A 21,618-nucleotide genomic window follows, 5' to 3' on the forward strand; every position below is an offset into this window, starting at 1 on the left:
ATCGTGATTTGAAAAAATCTTATATTGCCCAGCTCTACTGGATTATGAGCAACTCCACTATCTGCTATATCACCACAGTTGTGATATAAATGAATGAGTAATGAAAGTCGAGTTTCTATTTAATTATTTAGCAATGGTTATTACATTAACATGTGTATGTGCTTTGTTCAGTGAATGTATTCATGGCCACCCCACCATAAGAACAATTTAAATCTGTGGGTAACTGTTCAAAATTCACTTTTTGAGGTTGTCTACACATTTGAATGATAAATGAACTGGTACTTATATAGTGCTTTTCTACTCAATTTGAACACTCAGATTCAAATGTTTCTGAACTTGAGTGCCAAAATCTTTTAATATGCATTGAAAACCCTGCCTCATTAATTGGCTCCATTACTTGTATAGGCCGAAAACCCCATGTTAAACAGATGGATGAATCTCATGTTGTCTCATCACTGTATTATTGTAGGGTCTTTATCTTACAATGTAAAGTGCCTTGAGGTGGCTGTTGTTGTGCCTGTTTTAGTTTAGGTATTCAGATTTTGTGTTATAATCAGCATCAGAATAGAGAAGTGGAATTTATGTGTTATTACTGCTGATGAACAGTAATAATACAACCTCTAACGATTAACAAGTGTGAAATTACTGCCTACCTAACTTAGTCATTTATCACATTTACACCCTGCATACATATTGAAGGCAGCTGTTTCTTTGCCTGTATGGTTTTTTTTTTCTTAACATAGGCAGCCCATTAACACTTCACCTTAATCTTGTAGGAGTAATTTAAAACACAGATAAATTTACTTTATATTTTATTGATTGACATTTAACCCTAACATTTGAAATGACTTGTGTGGTATGAAAGTCCTTTCAAAGCAAGATTAATTGAGCCTGCTTAACAATAGGAAAATCAATAACATAAAGTTAAGTAAAGTTAAACACCAAAGTCTTTGTCACAATCGCTATTCATTACTCCTGACAGCCTTCAAATTAACCATGGTCAGTGTTCTGATGTGTGCCCTTGTTAGTTAGAATTATAGCATTGATTTCTCTGCTAGGTTTTGTGTCGTCGTTTAGGCAAAGGTTGCTTAAGCATTACAGGGAAGGAGCGTTTAATTTGTAAACAGACATTTCTGTATTGTTCTGATGTTTGACAGGGGTCTTTAATTCAATACATCACTGTCTACATTCTCTATGTTCCCACAGATAAACCATGATCCCCATCACCGAGCTGCGGTACTTTGTGGACACACAGCCAGCATACCGCATCCTGAAACCTTGGTGGGATGTCTTCACCGACTATATCTCCATTGTCATGCTCATGATTTCTGTTTTTGGGGGAACACTGCAGGTCACCCAGGACAAGATGATCTGCTTGCCCTGCAAATGGGTGGTCAATGAAACCTGCAAGAGGAACTTCAATTCAAGCATCACATCATCAGTGCCCAAAGGGATCCAGTATGATTTGGACCGCCACCAGTACAATTATGTTGACGCTGTCTGCTATGAAAATACATTGCACTGGTTTGCCAAGTATTTCCCCTACCTAGTATTACTCCACACCCTTATTTTTCTAGCTTGCAGCAACTTTTGGTTCAAGTTTCCACGGACTAGCTCCAAACTAGAACACTTTGTATCTATCTTGCTAAAATGCTTCGATTCTCCATGGACAACAAGGGCACTATCAGAGACAGTGGTTGAAGAAAGTGACCCAAAACCAATGAAAATGAATGGCTCGATGGACCACAAAGAATCTGTAATAAGTGAGGATGTTGAAGCAAGTGTTCCTATGCTTCAAAGGACAAAATCACGCTTTGAGCAGGGCATTGTAGATAGAACGGAAACAGGAGTTTTGGACAAGAAGGAGGGTGAACAGGCAAAAGCTCTGTTTGAAAAAGTGAAGAAGTTCCGCATACACGTGGAAGAAGGAGACATTGTGTACAGACTGTACATACGCCAGACTATTATCAAAGTCATCAAGTTTATTTTGATAATCTGCTACACAGGGTATTATGTGCATGATATTCAATTTAGTGTTGACTGTTCTGTAAATATAGAGAGCCTGACTGGTTACAGCGTGTACCGTTGTGCTCACCCACTCGCTACACTTTTTAAAATCTTAGCATGTTTCTACATTAGTTTAGTGGTGGTGTATGGTTTGATCTGCATGTACACGCTTTGCTGGATGCTTCGGCGCTCCCTAAAGAAGTACTCCTTTGAGTCAATCCGGGAAGAGAGCAGCTACAGTGACATACCTGATGTGAAGAATGACTTTGCATTCATGTTGCACATGATCGATCAGTATGATCCTCTGTACTCAAAACGCTTTGCCGTGTTCCTCTCAGAAGTAAGCGAAAATAAGCTGAGGCAACTCAACCTCAACAACGAGTGGACACTGGACAAACTCAGGCAGAGGATAACTAAGAATTCTCAGGAGAAGTTGGAGTTGCACCTTTTCATGCTTAGTGGCATTCCAGATACAGTGTTCGATCTGATGGAGTTGGAGGTTCTTAAACTGGAGCTAATCCCAGATGTGACCATTCCCCCAATCATTGCTCAGCTGGTTAACCTGCGAGAGATGTGGCTTTATCACACCCCAGCCAAAATAGAAGCTCCAGCTTTGGCTTTTTTGCGGGAAAATTTAAAGTCTCTGCATATCAAGTTCACCGACATCAAAGAAATCCCCTTATGGATCTACAGTTTGAAGAATCTCAGTGAGCTTCATCTGACAGGGAATCTCAGTGCTGAGAACAACCCTTACATCGTCATTGATGGGCTCCGTGAGCTCAAGAGACTCAAAGTGCTTCGTCTGAAGAGCAATCTCACCAAGCTACCTCAAGTGGTCACTGATGTGGGCATGCACCTCCAGAAGTTGTCCATCAATAATGAAGGAACCAAGCTCATGGTGCTCAATAGTCTAAAAAAGATGGTAAATCTGACAGAACTAGAGCTTATTCGCTGTGATCTTGAACGCATACCACACTCAATCTTCAGTTTACACAACTTGCAAGAGATTGACCTGAAGGATAACAACCTGAAAACCATTGAGGAGATCATAAGCTTCCAGCATCTTCATCGGTTGGTCTGCCTTAAGCTCTGGTACAACCAGATTGCCTACATTCCTATTCAGATTGGCACCCTGAACAACCTGGAGAAGCTGTACCTGAACAGAAACAAGATTGAGAAGATCCCCAGTCAGCTGTTCTATTGCCGCAAGCTGCGCATCTTGGATTTGAGCCATAACAACCTAACCTATATCCCAACAGATATTGGCTTCCTCCAAAATCTTCAATACCTGGCAGTGACAGCCAATAGGGTAAGTGATGTAATAAGCATAGTTTCCAACCATTTTAATATTATCCTAATTATAGATTGGAGTTTATCCATAATGCTTTATTTGTATTGTTTATTTGCTGATAAAACAATAAATGAACTTACAAGTCATAATTTCTTTCCTTTTTTTTCCCAATGCAAAATTCCTTGTTCTTTAAAATACAGATCGAGAACCTGCCTAATGAACTGTTCCAGTGCAAGAAGCTTCGCACTTTGAACTTGGGAAACAATTGCCTGCAGTCTCTACCATCACGATTTGGAGAGTTGACTGCATTGACACAACTAGAGCTTAGAGGAAATCGCCTAGAGTGTCTGCCGGTGGAACTTGGAGAGTGCCGACAGTTGAAGAGAACTGGTCTTGTGGTGGAAGAGGACTTGTTCAACACACTGCCCACAGAGGTCAAGGAGCAGTTGTGGAAAGCGGACAAAGAACAAGTTTAAAAAACAGGTTTGCTTCTGCAAGTACAGATACTGATCTACTGGCTCTGGACCTACAAGTTGGTCCCAGAGGCTTGCCATAACAGGCAGTATTCCTGCTGCATTGTGCCGTTTCTAAGTTTGGGCATCAAGAACCAGTGCCAGGTAGAACCAAAATCCTGGCAGTTTCTGGCTGTCTTCTTAGTCTATTTGATTTATTAATTCCTTCACAAAAAACTTCTCAGGCCTTTACATTATAATTCAGTAATGATGCTTTTTTAGCAATAATATAGTTTGAATCTTGTGTTTACATTTTTATGCCTCTCGATTATGGTATAGAAGACAGTGTATGCCACTGATCAATACTAAAAAAAATAAGGTTTAATACGTTAAAATATCTTGTCAGGTGTTCCGGTTTGAAGGCACAATGAGATGGCAAAATTACTTCCAAGACATCTTTATTTCTGTATATAGACGATAATCACTTGTTTTGAGTTACAAAGACACTATTAAGAGTGATATGATAGTATGACTTAACAAAACAGTAATAACTATAGATGAGTGGAATATGATTATACTGAGAGCCTTGTACCTAAAGGTGGTTTACAAAGTGGGAAGAAGGAGGCCATTGAGGACACTGTTAGTATTGTAGCGCTAAAGGGCTTTTTGTTGGTTGGTTGGCTGATCGTCTTTTGATACTAGAATGGACAATTTGGCAGAATGTAGGGTTCGGTTCCCTCTTTCTAGGGAAAGATGTGTGTTTGACCTAGTGCTAAAGGAAAAGCAATTATTCTGCTGCATATCACTTATTGCACTAGCATTAAAATGGCATTAGTGAAGCTTATCAGAATACCCAAACCTTACTGCTAGTATATCTTTAATGGAAAATAACATTTTCACAAAAAAAGTATATGATATGTTTGCAATAACTTGCACATAACAAAATAAAATGCGGGGGAATGCTTAAAGATTTTGAATGAGATGAGTCATGTCTGCCTCACAGGAATTCAGATTAAGTTTATACAGAATGACAGTGGTGAAATTCAAATGGAGCCTGAAAGTATTTGTAATATGTCTGTCAAAACGTAGAGGCTTAAATGAGATTGGGGCTTCTTTTTTTTTGTAACAGATGTAAAAAGAATCACTGGTGATAAGCAATGATAGCTCAATAGCTACAAATAAGAAAGACCAGACATGTCATCATGTCTTTAAATGTATTTTTTAAGCACCTAGCCTCATGTTCATTTTAGTTTGTTACTATACTCAAATTCTGTTACTTTATTATTACTGGACTGCATTAGTGTGCAATGTTCAGTGAAGAAGCTGCTCACCTATGTGTGAGAAAACACACATCCTAAATGTTAAATGTTGGAAATGTTACATATTACTCACTGAGGTGAGGATAAAAGTCTCTTTTACTGTTTTCTGCTGATATTAAAAAGCTAGTAGTAAAGAAATTTGAAATTTTACTGCTACAGAATCAACCTGCATTCCAATTAAATGAAAAGAAAATGAAGTAAATCTTACAAGTTGATCAGATTAGTTGCCTTATTTTCTCCTCTCGTTGTCATGCATTGATTGTTATATTTCTGTTGTCTGGTCAGATGAAAATTGTTAGTTTTTCAAAGTGCACCATAATAATAAGCCCCAGATAGTGATGGAGCTTTTGTTGTCATAGTTTCCTTAATTTAAGCTGTCCGGTAAAACTTCTACAAGGCTGTACCTAGCTGTTGAGTTTAGATTTTGGTTACTGAAGATGCACAAAGTGTAGTTTATTATTAATGTTTTATTATTATTTATTTATTTGATTTGATTTTTTTTTTAATTTTTTTTTTTAAAGCTCATCTGTCCAAAAGACCATTGAGCTTATGCCAGGCATCCATGGTGCATTGTTCATTCAAAAGACAGTATTAGTCACAATATAATCAAGCTTGCACACACAATAACCCAATGAATCATCATCTAAATTATGCTCAAGATCAAGGTCATTTGTTGTTTTATGGGCAATAACCTCTGAGTTGTGATGGATCGGGTGTCAGATAAGCTACTTTGTCATTGACGTTCTGGGTTTTGGGGAAGGGTTTTATTTGTTTGTTTTTATACCCGTCTTTGTTTTAGTACCAGATGTAAGAAAAAGAAAAGATATGTTTTTTTGTTTTGTTTTTTAAATCAATAATCAGACTTAATTGGAAGTTCCCAGTGCATTCTTTTTCTCAAAATATGAACTTTATTTCTCACAGTTAAAAGCATATTTAACCTTCACTAGTTTTTAATTAAGAATGAGAGATTTTTTTAGGTAAAGGTTTACTTGTTTTTGCTCAATTGAGAGTGACTGTTCTGTATTTTTGTTTTGACACAGTGACCAAGACAAAGCTAAAAATTTGGAATTTGTTATTGATCCACAGTTCTGATGCAGCACAACACACAACAGGAATTCTTGTATTTACCCCAAGAAAAATACAATTCCTGTTCTAATAAAGATTGACTGAAGCAATATACATAATAGAAAACATTTCAGCTATGCGCATCTATAACCGTGACATGTTTGACTATGCTATGTTGTGCAGTATTACATTTATTTAAGCTGTATTGTTAGTAACGATATAGATTTCTAATGTGCATTTGTATTCATTTTGTCACATTGGTTTTACTAAAGACATGGTGAGATTTTCACATTAAGTAGATTAGAGATCGTTGTGCTTAAAGGATGCTTTTGCACTATAGCACTTCTCTCAGAACTTACTTTTAGGTGTTGCAAACAATAGTGTACAAGTTATTGTATGCACATAGAAAAACCTGTTTTGGGCATTTTCCAGTGTGGGAAGGTTTACCTGAATGACTGCCAGCCACGAGATTAAATTTAAGTTTACGCTTTTACATAGAAATATTAAAAAGGAAAAAAAGAGATTAATTTTGGTCTTCAGTGGAGCATTTTGAATGACACCCACAAACACATTAGCAATACACCTATTTAGTAAGACAATCGACTATTCCATTTAAAAGAGACATCATGTCATCACCTCTGAGTGATTTGTTGCAATCAGTACTGTAGTGGTCAGTGCATAGTGTAGTAACATTAAATAAACATGTTTTTGTCTTAGTCACTGTTAATCTTTCCTTTTTTCATTTTTATTATTAGATTAATTTTATTATTTTAATTTTGATATCTGTTAGGATTATTGTAGAACTAAATTTCTCAGGAAAGCAGCCAGTACTCACTTTTTTTTAGTTGATTGCCTATTATTATTATTATTACGGTATTATTTTTTTATTATTATTTCTGTTAATAATTTAAACGGTTGTGATAACATTTTTATATCAAATTTCTATACATTATTTTTTAGTTTTGTGTATTTAATATTAACTGCTGAATTGAAACTAAGTGTATCTGTATTATCAAGGAGAAACCACTTTATTTGACCTTGCTTGTGTTTTTGTCAAACATCTCATGTCTGAATTGTCTTTATTGTGAGCAATAGATAAAGCCCAAGTAGTTTGTCTGATTAATGGGACTTCTTTACCCTTTGGTTTCTGTTTTCTATTTTTAATTTGTCTTTTTTCCTCTTAAAATGTTTAATTTGGGTACAAAATAATTTTGCATCTTTCTCTGTTTCTCTCAGACGTGTTATCTTGACACACTTGGTTTTGTGCAGTTTTGTTTTGTTTTTTGCCAAAGGAACATCATCAATGCATCAGTACTGACGTTGAGTGTGTTTGAACATGTTTCTCTTCATTTCTTGTACACCACTGACTCCAGTAAAATTAAAAAAAATGAAGTAAGCCACATTTGTCTTGGTGTCTGTTGGGCTTTTTGCACAAGAAGGGTTAAACAATTACATAAAGGTTTAGCTTGATGTGCAAGTGTGCAGATACAGATACTGACCAGTGTGCAAATGTGTAAACCACCACACTATGGAACCCCTGGCACTGGTTGATATATACCAGTATAACATCTGTCATACTGTAGGTGTTCAACTGGCTGCAAAGACCCATATCATGCTACAGTCACACACATTCAAACAGAGGTTGGAGACAGTGGCATGACCAAACCTACAAATTGAAATTTCCTTGTCACAATGACTAGGCTATCCTATTTGTACTTTAGTGTGACTGAGCCATTAGTGACTGACCCATTATGCCCTCATGGGCAAAGCTATTGTCATGCAGGAAGATACCACTCCCACCTTTACAAAAATCCTTCATCATAGGATAAAGGGGATCACTCATTAACAATTTTTTACAAGGACCATTTCCAGAAACTGGACAACCACGCCCAAACCATGTCAGCAAAATGTCCCTCCCCTCACTGTTAGTGCCAGTGACTCTTTTTTTCTTTCTTTAATTTTTCAATTGTCTGCGCCTCTCGTTTTGTTTGTAAAAATTCCTTGCGGAACCATTCACCGCTGGATACCCATCCCCACACGGACATGTTTCTTCGACACACTTGTTCACAGACGCAACATTTGAAATGGTGAGTTTCATTGTCGCATTTACAGTCGCTATTTGTCAAATTGAAGTTGTTTCCTAATATTACGTTATAACGGTTCTAAACAGGCTACGAGTCACTTAAAGCATTGTGTAATAATGTAGTTCTTTGCGATAGCAGGCTAAGCTAGTCAAGTAGTGGAAGTTGAAGTTCGGGAGAATTTCCTTGTCTTCGTGATGTTTTTGATGTTCTTGTCTATTTTGCAGGCTGTTACACTGCACACAGATCTAGGAGACATTAAAATTGAATTGTTCTGTGAGCGCACACCGAGGGCATGTGAGGTAAATGTATTTCTCACCCTAACTCTCCCTAGTAATCAAGCCTTTTATTTTAAAACTCTTACATTTTATGGATCTTTACGTGAAAAAGTAAGACGATCCAGCACTCGATTTATTTTCTTCCACTAATTCAGGGTCGTAGGTGGGATGGAGTTTATCCTAACCCACTTGGATCTTGTGTTGTTGTAGTACGAAAGTACGCTAAAATGCAATTTGGGGGCTTTCTGTATGAAGTTTGCATGTTGGTCCTGTGTGTGTGCATGGGTCTATCGGATTCCTCCCACAGTCCAAAGGCGTGCCAGTTCTGAATTGAATGCAGGTGTAAATGATGATGATGATTATTGATAAATCAAATCAAATGAATAATTGAACTGATGTAGAACATTTCTAAGAGGTTACTGACCCGATTTCAGACTTTATTCAGATTTGTGTGCACCTGATGTGTCGGAATTACTTTCCAGCATGGCACAAGACTACAAAGAGCATTAAAACTCAATTTAAAAACTCAGTTCTAAGATATACTGTCTGTAATGAAGATGGAAGAGGTGTGATGTAGTCACCTCTGGCAGATAAAGTTCTTTACAATCTAGACTCAGAAATGATCGTATTCTGTCAGGTAAATAAAGATAGTCAATTCTTAAGGGCGATGAAGGTGTTTAAGATTGCATTTTTTTAAAATGTAATAATAACATTTGTAAGTGTAATTTAAAAACATGACAAATACAAGAATTTGCGTTTAATTTTGCTGGTGTTTTTTTTTTTGCAGAACTTTCTTGCTTTGTGTGCCAGCGGCTTCTACAATGGTTGCGTCTTCCACCGAAATATAAAGGGCTTCATGGTTCAGACCGGAGATCCTACAGGTACAGATGTTATTGTTGTTTTTGAAGTGGCAAAAAAATATATAAAATGAACTTCCTGTTCATTGCATCTTTGTTTTCTTATTAAAACCTCCAGGTACAGGTAAAGGAGGAACAAGCATGTGGGGGCGTAAATTTGAGGATGAGTTCAGTGAACACTTAAAAGTGAGTAAATCCTATAGCTAGTTGGTTTAAGCTGGTTTTACCCAAGTGTCATTCTGTGGGAATGTTTTTCGTTCTTCTGATTTCAGCATAATGTAAGAGGAGTGGTCTCCATGGCAAACAATGGTCCCAACACGAATGGCTCCCAGTTTTTCTTCACTTATGCCAAACAGCCTCACCTGGACATGAAGTACACAGTGTTTGGAAAGTAAGCATCTTATGCAAGCCAACAAAACAGGTTTATGATTGTGTGACCACCTACTGGCTTTGTTACCTCAGGTAAAATTGAAACATTTGCTGACTGCTTACCCTCTAAAATTTAGGATCATAGACGGCTTGGAAACACTGGATGAGCTGGAGAAGCTGCCTGTGAATGAAAAGACGTTCCGGCCACTGACTGAAACTCGGATAAAGGATGTCACCATTCATGCTAATCCTTTTGCTGGATAGCAGATTTTCACTTTCATATGATACAATGCTTGTTGCCTTGCTAAAGTCGAAATACTTTTCAAATGGTAGAACTGGAGAGTCCACTCACATGCCCAGACAGTGGGCAGAGTGCTGACTTCAAAGCTACAAAGTGTTAAATTGTCTTAACTTTTATACGGTGTAGTTCCTCATTTTGCAACTTCATGTAAAAAGTATATATAAATCAGGGGGATGTCTTGTTTCCTTTAAACAATAAACTTTGTAAACAAAAAATAAAATATGGATGTAACCACCATGATGTCACCCATTGGTTAGTGAAGTCTCATTCTGAAGTGTTTCAAAGTTGTTTTTTGAAGCTGACTGTCACAAGATGGAGGTGGATCTAAACAGGAGACCAGAGGAGGCCACACACTTCTTACTGACACATGAATGATATGTTGTTAACCAGTGAAAATAGCATGGAAATTTCTTAGTTTCTGGTTGCAAAAATTACCATATTTTACAAACTGATTATGATTTACTTAGTTAACCTGAAACTAGTAGTTGAACCCAAAGTTATCAGGAAAGTGTTTGCTGAGGTTACATAACAAAGGAGCTGAGGATTGTTTCCCCATAGACTTCTTTGTAAATGCAACTCTTTTTGGAACTTTAAGAGTCGCCTCCTGCTGGTCGTTAAAAAGATATACAGGTTGAAGTTCGTTTCACCTTTCAGACGAAGATGTATCCGTATTTTACACTGTCTGTGCTTTAAATCAGTTTTGAAATTATTTTTGTCCTTAACAGGTTCCTTTCCATTTATTTAAGTACTCTAAAGGGGAATGTAATAAATTGCCAATGTTGCGTGTTTAAAAAAAAAACAAAAAAACTTTTATAATAAAAACATTTTTGATTTTAGCATGTTTTCAGAATATGTTTTACATGCAGCATCTTTTCCGTGAGAGTCCGCTTAACATCTTGTAGTCCTAAGAACTAGTTTGAACTACAAATGACTTATTGCGTCACATTGCGTCATCAGTAGTGGACAACTGTCACGCGGACCCTGGTAGAAATCATGGCTACAGGTGATGCGTTTAAAGTAAGTTTATTGCCTTGCGTGGGTTTACAGTCCTTCAAGGTTGCTCATTTATGAGTTTGGTCATGTATTTATTATTATTCATTTATTTTATCCAGGCGAAAACTCATTGAGAGTTACATTTAACTTCCAAGAGGGACCTGGCTAATAAGGGCAACAAAAATGAACGAAATCCGGGCTTATTTCTGCAAGTTAAGATACCTCGGAGAAAGACTTGGAAGTGTTTTTGCTGTGCATTGTAGGTGTCATCTCTGAAGGGGAAAGTGGCCTTGATAACTGGCGCCAGCTCGGGAATCGGAGCCGGTACGAGCGTCCTGTTCGCTAAACTCGGAGCTCTGCTGGCTCTGAACGGCCGCGATGTGGAAAACCTCAACAAAGTAGCCAAAGAATGCACAGACTGTGGAGCCGACGAGGTACATAACGTAGTATGCTTCATATATATATGCACACACTTCCATAATGTAGTTGAATAAACACAAGTTGGATGCTGTAATAAAAATATTATACTTTTATACATTTTCTAGCGGTTGGTACAACCTCCTGTGACCTCCTGGTGGTCAATTTAATGACCAACAGCAGGTCAATTTAATGAGCAGAACTAAGTTATTAAACAATTTTAGTGTTTGTAACTACATCAGAATTACAAAAACAAGCGTAGAGATGCATATACCTACTTACTGTATACTTTGTAAGTTACACCTTACTAGTAGCTTTTTTGCCTTCACAACTGCCTTAAATCTTCACGGCATAGATGCAAGAACATACAGGAAACATTTTGGAGATTTTGGTCCATATTGACTTGATAGCGTCAGACAGCTGCTGCAGGTTTGTCTCCTGCATGTCTATTTTACAAATCTCCCATTTCACCACAATGCCAGAGCTCATCTGTTGGACTCTGGTCATTTTGGAGGGCATTTGAACAAAGTGCAAAGTCATTTTCATGTTCAAAGTGTGTCAAGAAAACACTATTACACCTTCAGCAGCAGCCTGAACCTTTGATGCTATGCAGGATGGATCTGTGCTTTCATGTTGTTTACGCCAAATTCTGAGCCTACCATCCAAAGCAGCAGGAATGGCACCTGCTGTGGTACCCTGTGTGGTCTTCTGCTGTGGTAGTCCATCTATTTCAAGGTTTAATGTGTTGCATTTAGTAATACTCTAAATACTCAGAGACTGACTAATTAGATATTTGCATTGTAACTAACAAAGTGACTGGTGAGTGTAAAGAAGCAGTTTTTAAGGCTGGTGCCACTATTGTTATTACTTGACCATTATTTGTGCCATTAACAAAACAGTTTGTTCTGTATTTACTGTTACTTTAGTGTTGAAGGCATACATTTTTGTCAACTTTATAACTAATTTAAAAACCAGTTCTTAATGAAAGGTTGTGTGTGCATGCAGCCTCTACTCGTTCCTGGAGACCTGACTGATGAGGAGATTGTAAAAAGCACGGTGGAGAAAACTATCGCTCACTTCGGCCGGCTGGATGTGCTGGTCAACAGTGCTGGCATACTGGCAATGGGCAGCATCGAGACAACAGACCTGGCTCAGTATGACAAGGTCATGAACGTTAATGTGAGGTAGGAGACCTGGCTTTATGTAGGAGATGTATTGGTGTCAGTTTCACAAAGCCATATAGTTGTTGATTAATGTAGGCCTTGGTGAGATACTGCTTTTACTACAATGGTGAAGCCAATCACAGATGTCAGGATGTTAACTGACCAAGCACTGGTTATTATAATGAGTCATAACTGCGTATTTAATGTTCAAAGACTTTTAAAAGTAATTTTAGTTCATATATTACAGATCTATATACCACCTGACCCAACTTTGTGTACCGCACCTGATCAAGACCAAAGGCTCCATCGTCAATGTATCCAGTGTGAACGGACAGAGATCAGTGGGTACTCTGCATGTAGACGCAATATTTAAACAGCACCATCCATATGAAATATCTTTATGAACTTATGTGTTATAAAGCATCTTCAAAGAAGTGTAATTTTTCTCTCTGTAGTTCCCTGGTGTGTTGGCCTATTGCATGTCCAAGGCTGCTATTGATCAGTTTACACGTTGCATAGCACTTGGTGAGCTCTTTATTACCTTCATGTGGACAGCAATATAAAAGTTTGCATTGGCATATAAGAATGGCCCATCATATAACTACTTTTTTAAATTTCAGAGCTGGCATCAAAGCAGGTTAGAGTGAACTCTGTCTGGTAAGTGCAATAAACATGTTATCGTTGCACAGGTTCAGATTTATGATCACATTCATTTCTCATTCTTCTTTTAATAAGAAGTTTTTCAAACGTGCAGTGCGGCCCTTCACATTTTCAGATTTTCAGCGGATAGTGCTGATAAAAGTGAAAATAGTGAAAATAGCACAAGCAAAGTGGGCATCATATGCCTCCTGCCTGCTCTAACGATGCAGCACCCTGGTTTAAACCAAACAAAGAATTTGACATCTCAAGCAACTCCCGTGGGCGGCTGTGGCTCAGGTGGCACAGCAAGTCATTTCCCAATTGGAACGGTCAGTGGATCAATCTCTGACTCATCCAGCCTCGTGCCGAAGTGTTCTTAGGCACCCCTGATGCATCCATCGGAGTGCGAGTGTGCGCGCCACTGTTACAAAGTGCTTAGAAAGCACTGTGTGATTTTGTGTGTGATTGGGTGGATGGAACTTGCAGTAGAAAGTGCTTTGAGTGCTCAACTGAATAGAAAGGTGTTGTATAAGTATCAGTCCATTTACCTGCTGCTGTGTGCTACAAAGAAGGGGCAACTTCAAACTCCTGAACTGGTTCTCCAAACTTTTTCGAGAGTCCATGTGTGAAAACTGCTTTCAATTCGGTGCTGTTGACTGTCCAAAACTCTGATGGGGAGAAAAAATTCATTTCTGATTTTGTTTGTTCAGTCCTGGTGTGATCATCACCGATGTCCACAAGAGAGCGGGACTAAATGACGAACAGTATACCCAGGTAATATTTACTGTATTCAGCTGAATAAATATGTATAGAATCTCAGTCATGCAACTCAAGTCATCTCAAATGTGAGGATCTGTTTCTTTAACTTTTTTTAGCAACAGAACCAAAAGTGTAGCATTATTTTCTTATTGTTTTATGTTTTTACCACCAGTTTCTTGATAAGTGTAAGCAGACCCATGCCCTCGGTCGACCAGGCGAGGTGGAAGAAGTGGCCCACAGCATTGCTTTCCTGGCGTCTGATGCTGCCAGCTTCATTACTGGAGTCAACCTGCCAATTGATGGCGGCCGTCATGCCATGTGCCCGAGATAAGACCGTGTATGTACAGCATCCTGTACAAACATGGTCTTAACTGGTCTTATCAACACCCATACAGCACTCTGCTAATATAACACTTTTAAACCTGGAGTCTGTCTGTGTTTTTGAATTGCGTAAGACTGCAGTAACATTGCCCCTAATGGCATTAAAATTTAAATGATGATGAAAGCTGCTAGAGAAAAAAGACATCACAGACACCATTTACCTTCATCTGTACAATGGTAGTAGTGGCTGGCACGACATCAAATTTCCAGGTGTGAAATGAACAAAAGGAAAGTAAAGTGTCACAAACAGGCAGTTTAAATGCATTTATTTTGTTGCGTTTGAAAATTTTCCTTTGAAGAAAAACTCAGAAAGCTACTTATCAACAAAGCTTTCAGACTTTTTATCGAATTACCTATCGAGGCGTTAGACTTAAATGTCTGTGCAGACCAAAACACTGTTAGCTTGTGTACCATGGTAGTTAAGAGTTGTATAGTGTAAAAACAAAAAAAAAATCCTCTGAGTTGTTATCATTATTGCATATTTCAGTAAGAACCTTTAAACCTCCGAATGACAAAAAAATAAAATACAATCCTAAAACGGTGCCTAGTTTGAAGATTTTAAATAATCTTTAAATAGAATCCACTGATAATAAATGTTGCATAGCTATACATCTACATTTTGACAAACTGAAATTATTTTGTCAGAATCATACAAAGAATATTGAAAACGGTAATACCTTGAAAATATAATTTAAGAAATTTGGCCTGTATGTATACGTAAAAGTCTTCCCTTTAAAAGCACAGACCTAGCTTTGCTGACAAGAGTTTATCATACGCGTGTCGACTGCGGCGGCACCAGGTGTCACCTCTGTGTCATCCCAGATCATATCAGGCAACGACTTGTTTTGCTGCGGGATGGGAGGAACAGAACGAGGTAGCATCTTGACACTTTTTTTTTTCAGTTCACACGAGAAATCTTTGCTCCACCTTGACATTTAAGGCACCCCACAGCAGTTATTTGTGTGAAGATATCCGCATAAATGTGGTGTCTCGTAGCACTGGACAGTTAATAGAGGCTCAAAAAGACTTACCTGGAGACTGTGTGTGTGTACTTGAAGCACACTATACCTGAATGAGTGATATGACATTGATACCGTGTATCCTTAAAGGCTGTGTAACAATAACTATTGCACTTTATCTTACAATATACAGTACATATACATGTTTAAATAATACTTAAACGTTGAAAAAAGGAGTAACTGAATTTGAACTGTTCTGTATTTCCATACAAGTCAGACCGTGAAGAAACTATGATACACCGTGGTCTGAGAGATGACAGAAATGAGACGTTCATAATACTTCCTTCCAAAAGGGGCATCCAGGTCTTGTGTCACACAAACAAGTCTCTAACAAAAGGAGCTTATTGTGTTGCATATGCTGATTAGTGCCAGAAGTCTTATCTCTGCGATTCCAACGGGCCTTCTTTATCTGGCGCCCCTCCTGTTTCTGCAGTCCAAGCATATTTTGGGGAGAAAAAAAATGGGAGGTTGTTTTTTTTGTGTTTTTTTCTTTTTTGCAAATCACTGAAGTGCTGTTCTCCCTAATCCAAAATCTTCCATGAAGTCACTGCTTTTAGGAGCGTGCCTCAGTTATTTATAAGAAGCACACAGGTCCAACCTCTAGGTGATAGTGTGCCCCGGGCTCTGCAGTTGGGAGGTTGTGCACATCCACTATGGGGAGTAAGTTTGGATCCTGGCTCTGGAAGATAAAATGCGTCTGATGCCAGCGCCCATCCTTGATCTGAAAGCCAGATTTGCATAGTGTTATGGGATATAATCACAAAATTGCATGAAAGAATCAGTTCTCCGTCGCCTGGCGTCATTTCTATATTGACACAATTTTATCAGCTCATTTTCAGATATCCATCACTGTCTTCAAAACCAGTGCAAAAAGAGGTAAATGGAATTTAACTGGGCCCCTCACTGAAAAAGCAGTCTATTCTCGATAATCCTCAGACGTCACTGGGAATAATTTTAATTGGAATGACTTTCTACCAAAGAAATGCTCCTTCCAGAAACTACTGACAAAGAGTTTTGTGGATTATCCAAAGTAACCGGGACAGGATTTATGGAAAGAAGGCTAATGCTGCATTCCTTTTTTTGAGCACATCAAACCAAACTGCATTAACCCACAAAATATTAGGTTGAATATTGAAGAATGGAGCTGGGGTGAGAAGGTGATTAGCTTTGTGAAGCATGAAGGCTTAAAGAAAAAAACTAAACAAAAAACTTGGTTAACCAGTATCTCTGTATAACTGATGAAACAGCCAAAGTTCCTCTAAAAACATAACTTAACGTTTTAGTTAAGTTATGTTTTTAGAGGAACTTGTCATAAAGTCTTTAAAGCACGTGATGCTCTATAACAGCGGTCCCCAACCTCCGGCCCACGGACCGGTACCGGTCTGCGAGTCATTTGGAACCGGACTGCAAGAGTTGAGGCTCGGGTGTGAAATTTATGGTTTTCAAGGTTATTTTTTTTTGTGTTTTTATCATTAACTCGGTTTCCCTGGGTCTTTTCCTGTCTTATGAATGAATCTTCTTTTTTTGGTACCGGTGCTGGTTTTATTTTGTTGTATTTATCCGCGACACCTTAAAGGCCGGTCCGTGACAATATTGTCGGACATAAACCGGTCCGTGGTGCAAAAAAGGTTGGGGACCGCTGCCCTAAAAAGGAAAAAAAAAACATTTCTTGCTTTGTACAAAAAACCCCAACATACATTAATAATACAATTAAGACCAAAGTACTGAGTATTGCATTGACTTCAGTGCCATAACGGTAACGACGCATACCCAGCAGTCATCTCTGGGTATGAGCGGCTGCAGGAGGTCTCCTGCTCCAATCCTCTCCCCTGTCCAGGCCTTGAAGCTTACAGCTGTGAATGAACGTTGCAGCGAAGGCCCTGCTGCCCACACAGACATGTTGAGGCAGTGAATGATGATGTGCTGCACAGCCTCAGTGCTCAAAAGGTGGATGAAGTTCATCTGGATGCGACCGACCCCGGTGTCCAACTATAAAGTAAGTAGATTTTTCTCAATGCATTTAAATGTGAAAAGGTCAAGTTCAGAATCTGGACGACGTGGTGTTATGACAAACTAATTTGCTGTATACTGAGTGTATTGGCTTCATCTTACATCATTTACTCTTTTTTTTGCAGTAAATGTACTATAGTACGTTCAGAAAAGCAGTTAAACTAAGATAAATGATAGCAACCCCTAACAATTGTTAATTTACAATTAAAACTAACCAATTGTTAGTCTTTCTAATGGACAGACTTGAGCACAATCTGTTTGGATGTTGATAACAGACTGCAGCTCTGCTATGAATCTGAATGAGGTACATCTGGATCACAGATTGTACCTTAATTATGACTATCTAACCCTGTTATTATATTCACAGTTTACCAAGGAAATAGATCAGTCCATATTTGTGTTATTGTGTGCCATTCGGTGTTTTGTTGCAATATCTTCAAGCTGAAATGACAAAAGAATCAGTGGATAAAGGGTATTTTCAGAGTCTGAGGATTTACTTGCCAACTCAGTGTGTGTTTGATGATGACTTGGCCAAGTCTGAAGACCAAATGTGATGCCTTAAGATTCACTACGACTGTGATCTTTCCAAATAGTCCTAGAGTTTATTGTGCAGAGCCAGAAATTGAACAGCTGTGCTCCTTTATTTATTGCACGAGTGTCATTATGCACACACATGGCCCATCTTAAACCCCAAGCCTCTCTACTTTTTTAGAAATCTTTCTGAAGCCAACACGAGGAAAACATTTTCCACAAGGACACAAGTGGATTTGATATTTACCCACTGTCTGCATAGTATTCAAAGCAATCTTGTCTGTAAGTGACATGTATTTACATTTTACAGGATATTGTATCTAGCTGAGGCAAATGGATACAAATAGATAACCTAACCTTGGAAACTGTGAGAGGCTTCAGGCAAGTTTGTCCTCCACCAGTGAAGTTGCAAGTCACCTCAATCATGTCAGCTACGCATCCGAGGTTTGGATCAATCCAGTAAGTGCCTTTCAACATGAAGGAAGGATGGGAGAACAACCCTTAACTACATAAACAGAGACCATATGTGCGCAGAAATGATGGTCCTGTTTAAAAATTTGCTCACCGTCATACATCTTCTGCTCACAATTGTAGAGATCTCTGCAGATTCGGGCAGGATTGTTGCGGGTTCCCAGCGGGTTCTTAAGACTCTGGATCAGAGTGCTGAGATGCTGCAGCCTCTTAAATATCTCATTGCCCTGGTCTAACATGGGCAGGTCCATGCTCGGATAATTCTGATTTGCATATAAATAAATCACTTGAGGTTTTGAAACTTGTCTTTAAGTACATGAAACTTCATTTCATTGTTAACTGTTGGTTTATTTGTAGCTATTCTTGAAAACTGTGATAGTCATGACTATATTCTGTACTGCTGCAGTGACCCAATTAACTTTAGCTGCATAGTTTCCATCAATACAAACCTCTTGTCTCAGTGCAGCATGGGAATCAATAATGACTTGAAAAGCAGCACCGAGGGCTTCATTTCTCTGCCAGAAAAAAAAAGTAGCAAGGCATGAAGGTAACTTGCATTATGTGATTAATCCCAGAAAAATCCAGTTTAACAAAACAGGTGAAACACACTTACAAGTGAAAGGGCAGAACTGGGACGCCCCTAGAAAACAACAGAAAAAAACCTGTTATATTACAACTTATTTTGTCTTATCTGCATTTATGTAACAACAGCCGTTTAGTGCATTTGTGTTCATGAAACAGTTCTGTAAATCCTGATCTACCCTGTCGGTGGTGGTGTTTAATTTTCTCCCAACGTGCAGATAAGACACAATCATGAATGCAGAGGAAATGAGGCATGAAAAAGCAGGAAATAAAGCGTATCAAATGCAGAAAAGAAAAGCTGCTAGCCAAAAGCTATTTGTATTAGATCACAGTGGGGGGGAAAGCAGGTGTAACTAGTTAGATTATCCTGTAAATAGCACCGTATGTTTATAGTTTAAAGTGTACATGTACAAATGACTTTTTACTCTTCAAATTATTTTCCAGCAGACTTAAAGGAAATCCCACGTTTTCCTACTTTTTACTCTCAGCGTGTCTCAGTCTGTTCTCCCACTAAATCATCCTGTCTTTGCCAGAGATCAATTAATTTATTTATATTTTCTGGAAAATACAAGTCATCCATTTCAACTAAACATAATTTTCCCTGGCATTTCCCCCCACACGCATGAAACATCAAAATCAACCCCAGATTGTCTGAAACAGAAATCTGCCTTAGAAAAAGAAGAACTCACGGTTGGTCCAGGTGGTCCACGAGGACCAGGAGATCCCTAAAAAGTTCCATTCACACATTAGGCTTCAAAATATTTATAACTTGGCTTTTATAAAAAGTGATTAAGGTCATTTATTTCTTTTCATGCTTTAAAAAAGTAATGTAAAAGCTACAGATATGATTAATTACTCACTCTAGGTCCCTGCGTCCCCTGTTAGAGAGATGAAAGCAATACAATCAATATAAGTGCAGAGACGACTTTATATTATCTTGTACAGTGTAATGGCATCTTAGTGCTACCAATTCAACAGACAGTCTTTATCTACTGTATTTTGAATTGCCCTCTTGCTTCTTTGCAAGCCTACACTCAGAAATCTTATTTCCACACAGCAAATCCTATTTCCACACAGCAAACCCATACATGAATGTTGTTGGCGTTTTAAGAGTGAGGTTGCGAATTATCCCTGTGTATGAGCGCTCAACAAACCTCTTAAAAAGCTTGAGAGGAGCAAGCAGCCAACATTTATCACCCTGACAGGATTTCCACAGCAGCTAAGTGTCACTGTGAGTGTAACAACAAACAGTGGAACACAATAGGAAATGAAAAGTCCTGAGGGCAAAGGAGGCTGAGCGGTGTGCTGTCTCCATACTAAGTATCCTATTCTGTGCTCACAGTAAAGACAGAAAAGGATTCATCAAAACAGCGCCACGCACCGTCTCCCCTCGACTTCCTTTGTCACCCTGGGGTCCCTGATGGAGAGAAACAAGACAAAGGATCACTCCATCATTGCCAAAAAACCAGGGAGAAGTCACATAAAGCTTGGCACATGGGATGACATACGAGGTACATACAGGATGACCGCTGGGGCCAATGATGCCAACGGGGCCCAAAGCACCCTCCATACCCTGGAAAGCAGAAGCATGTAAGTGACTGAGGACGGATGATGTAGCATCTGATGAAGCGGTACTTAATTTTCATGCCAAGTGTGCAGTTTGTGAGAGTTCAGTGCACAGAAATTGGCTGAAATACTGCACCGAGTTGCCAAACTACCGTTAATCTTCATCTTACCATCAAACCACGTGGTCCTTTTGGTCCCTGTATTCCTGCTGGGCCAGTGTCTCCTGAAGGTCCCTAGAAACAAGCCCAAGAAAAAAAGACAATAGTATCTGTATTCCTTTGTCTAAACCAAACATGTTATTTAAAGTAGTGAGAACACATCCAAAGCTGTGTGCTACATGTGGGAAACTGGATGATGGGAAACCCTGATTCTCATGATATTGTCTGATGTTAATATGTTTAAACAGCTATATGCCAGTTTTAAACTGTCCTCCATCACCATTAAAGCTGTTGAAGAAATGTCTCTAGCTGCAATTCATTAAGAAGCAGGTCTAAGATTGTGTCTGTGTCAAAGCCCCATGTGCATTAAATTTATACATCTACTATTATAATAGTCATTTTATAATATTAATACAGTAAAATAATGTTTTACTGCACTATACAGATCAGCAGATTATTTTCTCAAACAAACAAAACGATGTTTTTAATATCAGGTTTAAAAAGTTGCTTTAGAAATTTTGTGTGGATTTACTTTAGATTGTGTAAAAAGTAACTTAGCTTCAAGGTGTTAGCATCTCTAGCAGTCTGCAATCTAAAGCTAAGCGGTTTACAAGCACAGAACACAGCAGCGCAGAATATTCTTATAAATCTAAAGTTTGGTTTCACAAACATGGAGGTGCTTTTACAGATGTGCTATTTCAAACATTTATCCAACAGGTGAACAGCACATGCGCTGACAGTTTTCCTTTTAAATATGTATATAAAAAAGGAGTAAATGGTTTGAAGCACAGTGTTTTACAGAAGCCCTGACCATAAAAAGTGCCATTACAAAAACACTACATTTTACACTTATTACAGTTATCAATATTGTTGACATTACAAACGTAACATCACTCCAGAACTTGTCAT

At 38.4% G+C, this 21,618-nt stretch overlaps 4 protein-coding genes across 6 annotated transcripts in view; 3 read left to right on the top strand and 1 right to left on the bottom strand.

Annotated features, from left to right (window-relative positions):
- lrrc8ab (leucine rich repeat containing 8 VRAC subunit Ab) overlaps positions 1 to 6,849 on the top strand; it is a 10,983-nt gene extending 4,134 nt beyond the window's left edge. For all 3 annotated transcript variants that reach the window (XM_005743085.1, XM_005743084.2, XM_005743086.1), the window contains 2 exons: positions 1,207 to 3,316; positions 3,499 to 6,849. In XM_005743085.1, coding sequence (XP_005743142.1) covers positions 1,214 to 3,316; positions 3,499 to 3,774 — 2,379 coding nt within the window. In that variant the 5' untranslated portion in view covers positions 1,207 to 1,213 and the 3' untranslated portion in view covers positions 3,775 to 6,849. The remainder of the gene's footprint in view (positions 1 to 1,206; positions 3,317 to 3,498) is intronic.
- Positions 6,850 to 8,055: 1,206 nt separating this feature from the next.
- Positions 8,056 to 10,255, top strand: ppil3 (peptidylprolyl isomerase (cyclophilin)-like 3). The gene is made up of 6 exons (XM_005743087.1): positions 8,056 to 8,221; positions 8,443 to 8,517; positions 9,281 to 9,374; positions 9,469 to 9,536; positions 9,623 to 9,741; positions 9,857 to 10,255. The coding sequence occupies exons 1-6, from the start codon at positions 8,219 to 8,221 to the stop codon at positions 9,981 to 9,983; spliced, it is 486 nt and encodes a 161-aa protein (XP_005743144.1). The 5' UTR covers positions 8,056 to 8,218; the 3' UTR covers positions 9,984 to 10,255.
- A 718-nt stretch (positions 10,256 to 10,973) lies between these two features.
- LOC102213411 (3-oxoacyl-[acyl-carrier-protein] reductase FabG) lies at positions 10,974 to 14,496 on the top strand. Its single transcript, XM_005743088.1, has 8 exons — positions 10,974 to 11,037; positions 11,277 to 11,447; positions 12,436 to 12,614; positions 12,841 to 12,934; positions 13,049 to 13,118; positions 13,214 to 13,250; positions 13,943 to 14,006; positions 14,164 to 14,496. The coding sequence occupies exons 1-8, from the start codon at positions 11,014 to 11,016 to the stop codon at positions 14,320 to 14,322; spliced, it is 798 nt and encodes a 265-aa protein (XP_005743145.1). The 5' UTR covers positions 10,974 to 11,013; the 3' UTR covers positions 14,323 to 14,496.
- A 125-nt stretch (positions 14,497 to 14,621) lies between these two features.
- The window catches only part of col27a1b (collagen, type XXVII, alpha 1b), a 65,430-nt gene continuing 58,433 nt past the window's right edge, over positions 14,622 to 21,618 (bottom strand). Inside the window, exons 50-60 of the mRNA XM_013913365.1 lie at positions 20,722 to 20,784; positions 20,505 to 20,558; positions 20,367 to 20,402; positions 19,846 to 19,863; positions 19,675 to 19,710; positions 19,017 to 19,043; positions 18,853 to 18,918; positions 18,498 to 18,666; positions 18,290 to 18,399; positions 17,162 to 17,380; positions 14,622 to 16,112 (exon numbers count right to left, since the gene is read on the bottom strand). Coding sequence (XP_013768819.1) covers positions 15,966 to 16,112; positions 17,162 to 17,380; positions 18,290 to 18,399; positions 18,498 to 18,666; positions 18,853 to 18,918; positions 19,017 to 19,043; positions 19,675 to 19,710; positions 19,846 to 19,863; positions 20,367 to 20,402; positions 20,505 to 20,558; positions 20,722 to 20,784 — 945 coding nt within the window. The 3' untranslated portion in view covers positions 14,622 to 15,965. The remainder of the gene's footprint in view (positions 16,113 to 17,161; positions 17,381 to 18,289; positions 18,400 to 18,497; positions 18,667 to 18,852; positions 18,919 to 19,016; positions 19,044 to 19,674; positions 19,711 to 19,845; positions 19,864 to 20,366; positions 20,403 to 20,504; positions 20,559 to 20,721; positions 20,785 to 21,618) is intronic.

Source organism: Pundamilia nyererei, unplaced genomic scaffold (assembly GCF_000239375.1).
Source record: "Pundamilia nyererei isolate P.nyererei 1_Seehausen unplaced genomic scaffold, PunNye1.0 scaffold00127, whole genome shotgun sequence".
NCBI classification, from domain to species: Eukaryota; Metazoa; Chordata; class Actinopteri; order Cichliformes; family Cichlidae; genus Pundamilia; species Pundamilia nyererei.

Bases quoted from the DNA above. Each gene is read 5' to 3' on its own strand.
- ppil3 (XM_005743087.1), top strand. The intron at 8,518-9,280 runs GTAAATGTATTT...TTTTTTTTGCAG, and splicing joins GCACACCGAGGGCATGTGAG to AACTTTCTTGCTTTGTGTGC. The intron at 9,742-9,856 runs GTAAGCATCTTA...TCTAAAATTTAG, and splicing joins AAGTACACAGTGTTTGGAAA to GATCATAGACGGCTTGGAAA.
- LOC102213411 (XM_005743088.1), top strand. From the start codon at position 11,014: ATGGCTACAGGTGATGCGTTTAAA. The intron at 11,038-11,276 runs GTAAGTTTATTG...TGTGCATTGTAG, and splicing joins CTACAGGTGATGCGTTTAAA to GTGTCATCTCTGAAGGGGAA. The intron at 13,251-13,942 runs GTAAGTGCAATA...TTGTTTGTTCAG, and splicing joins GTTAGAGTGAACTCTGTCTG to TCCTGGTGTGATCATCACCG.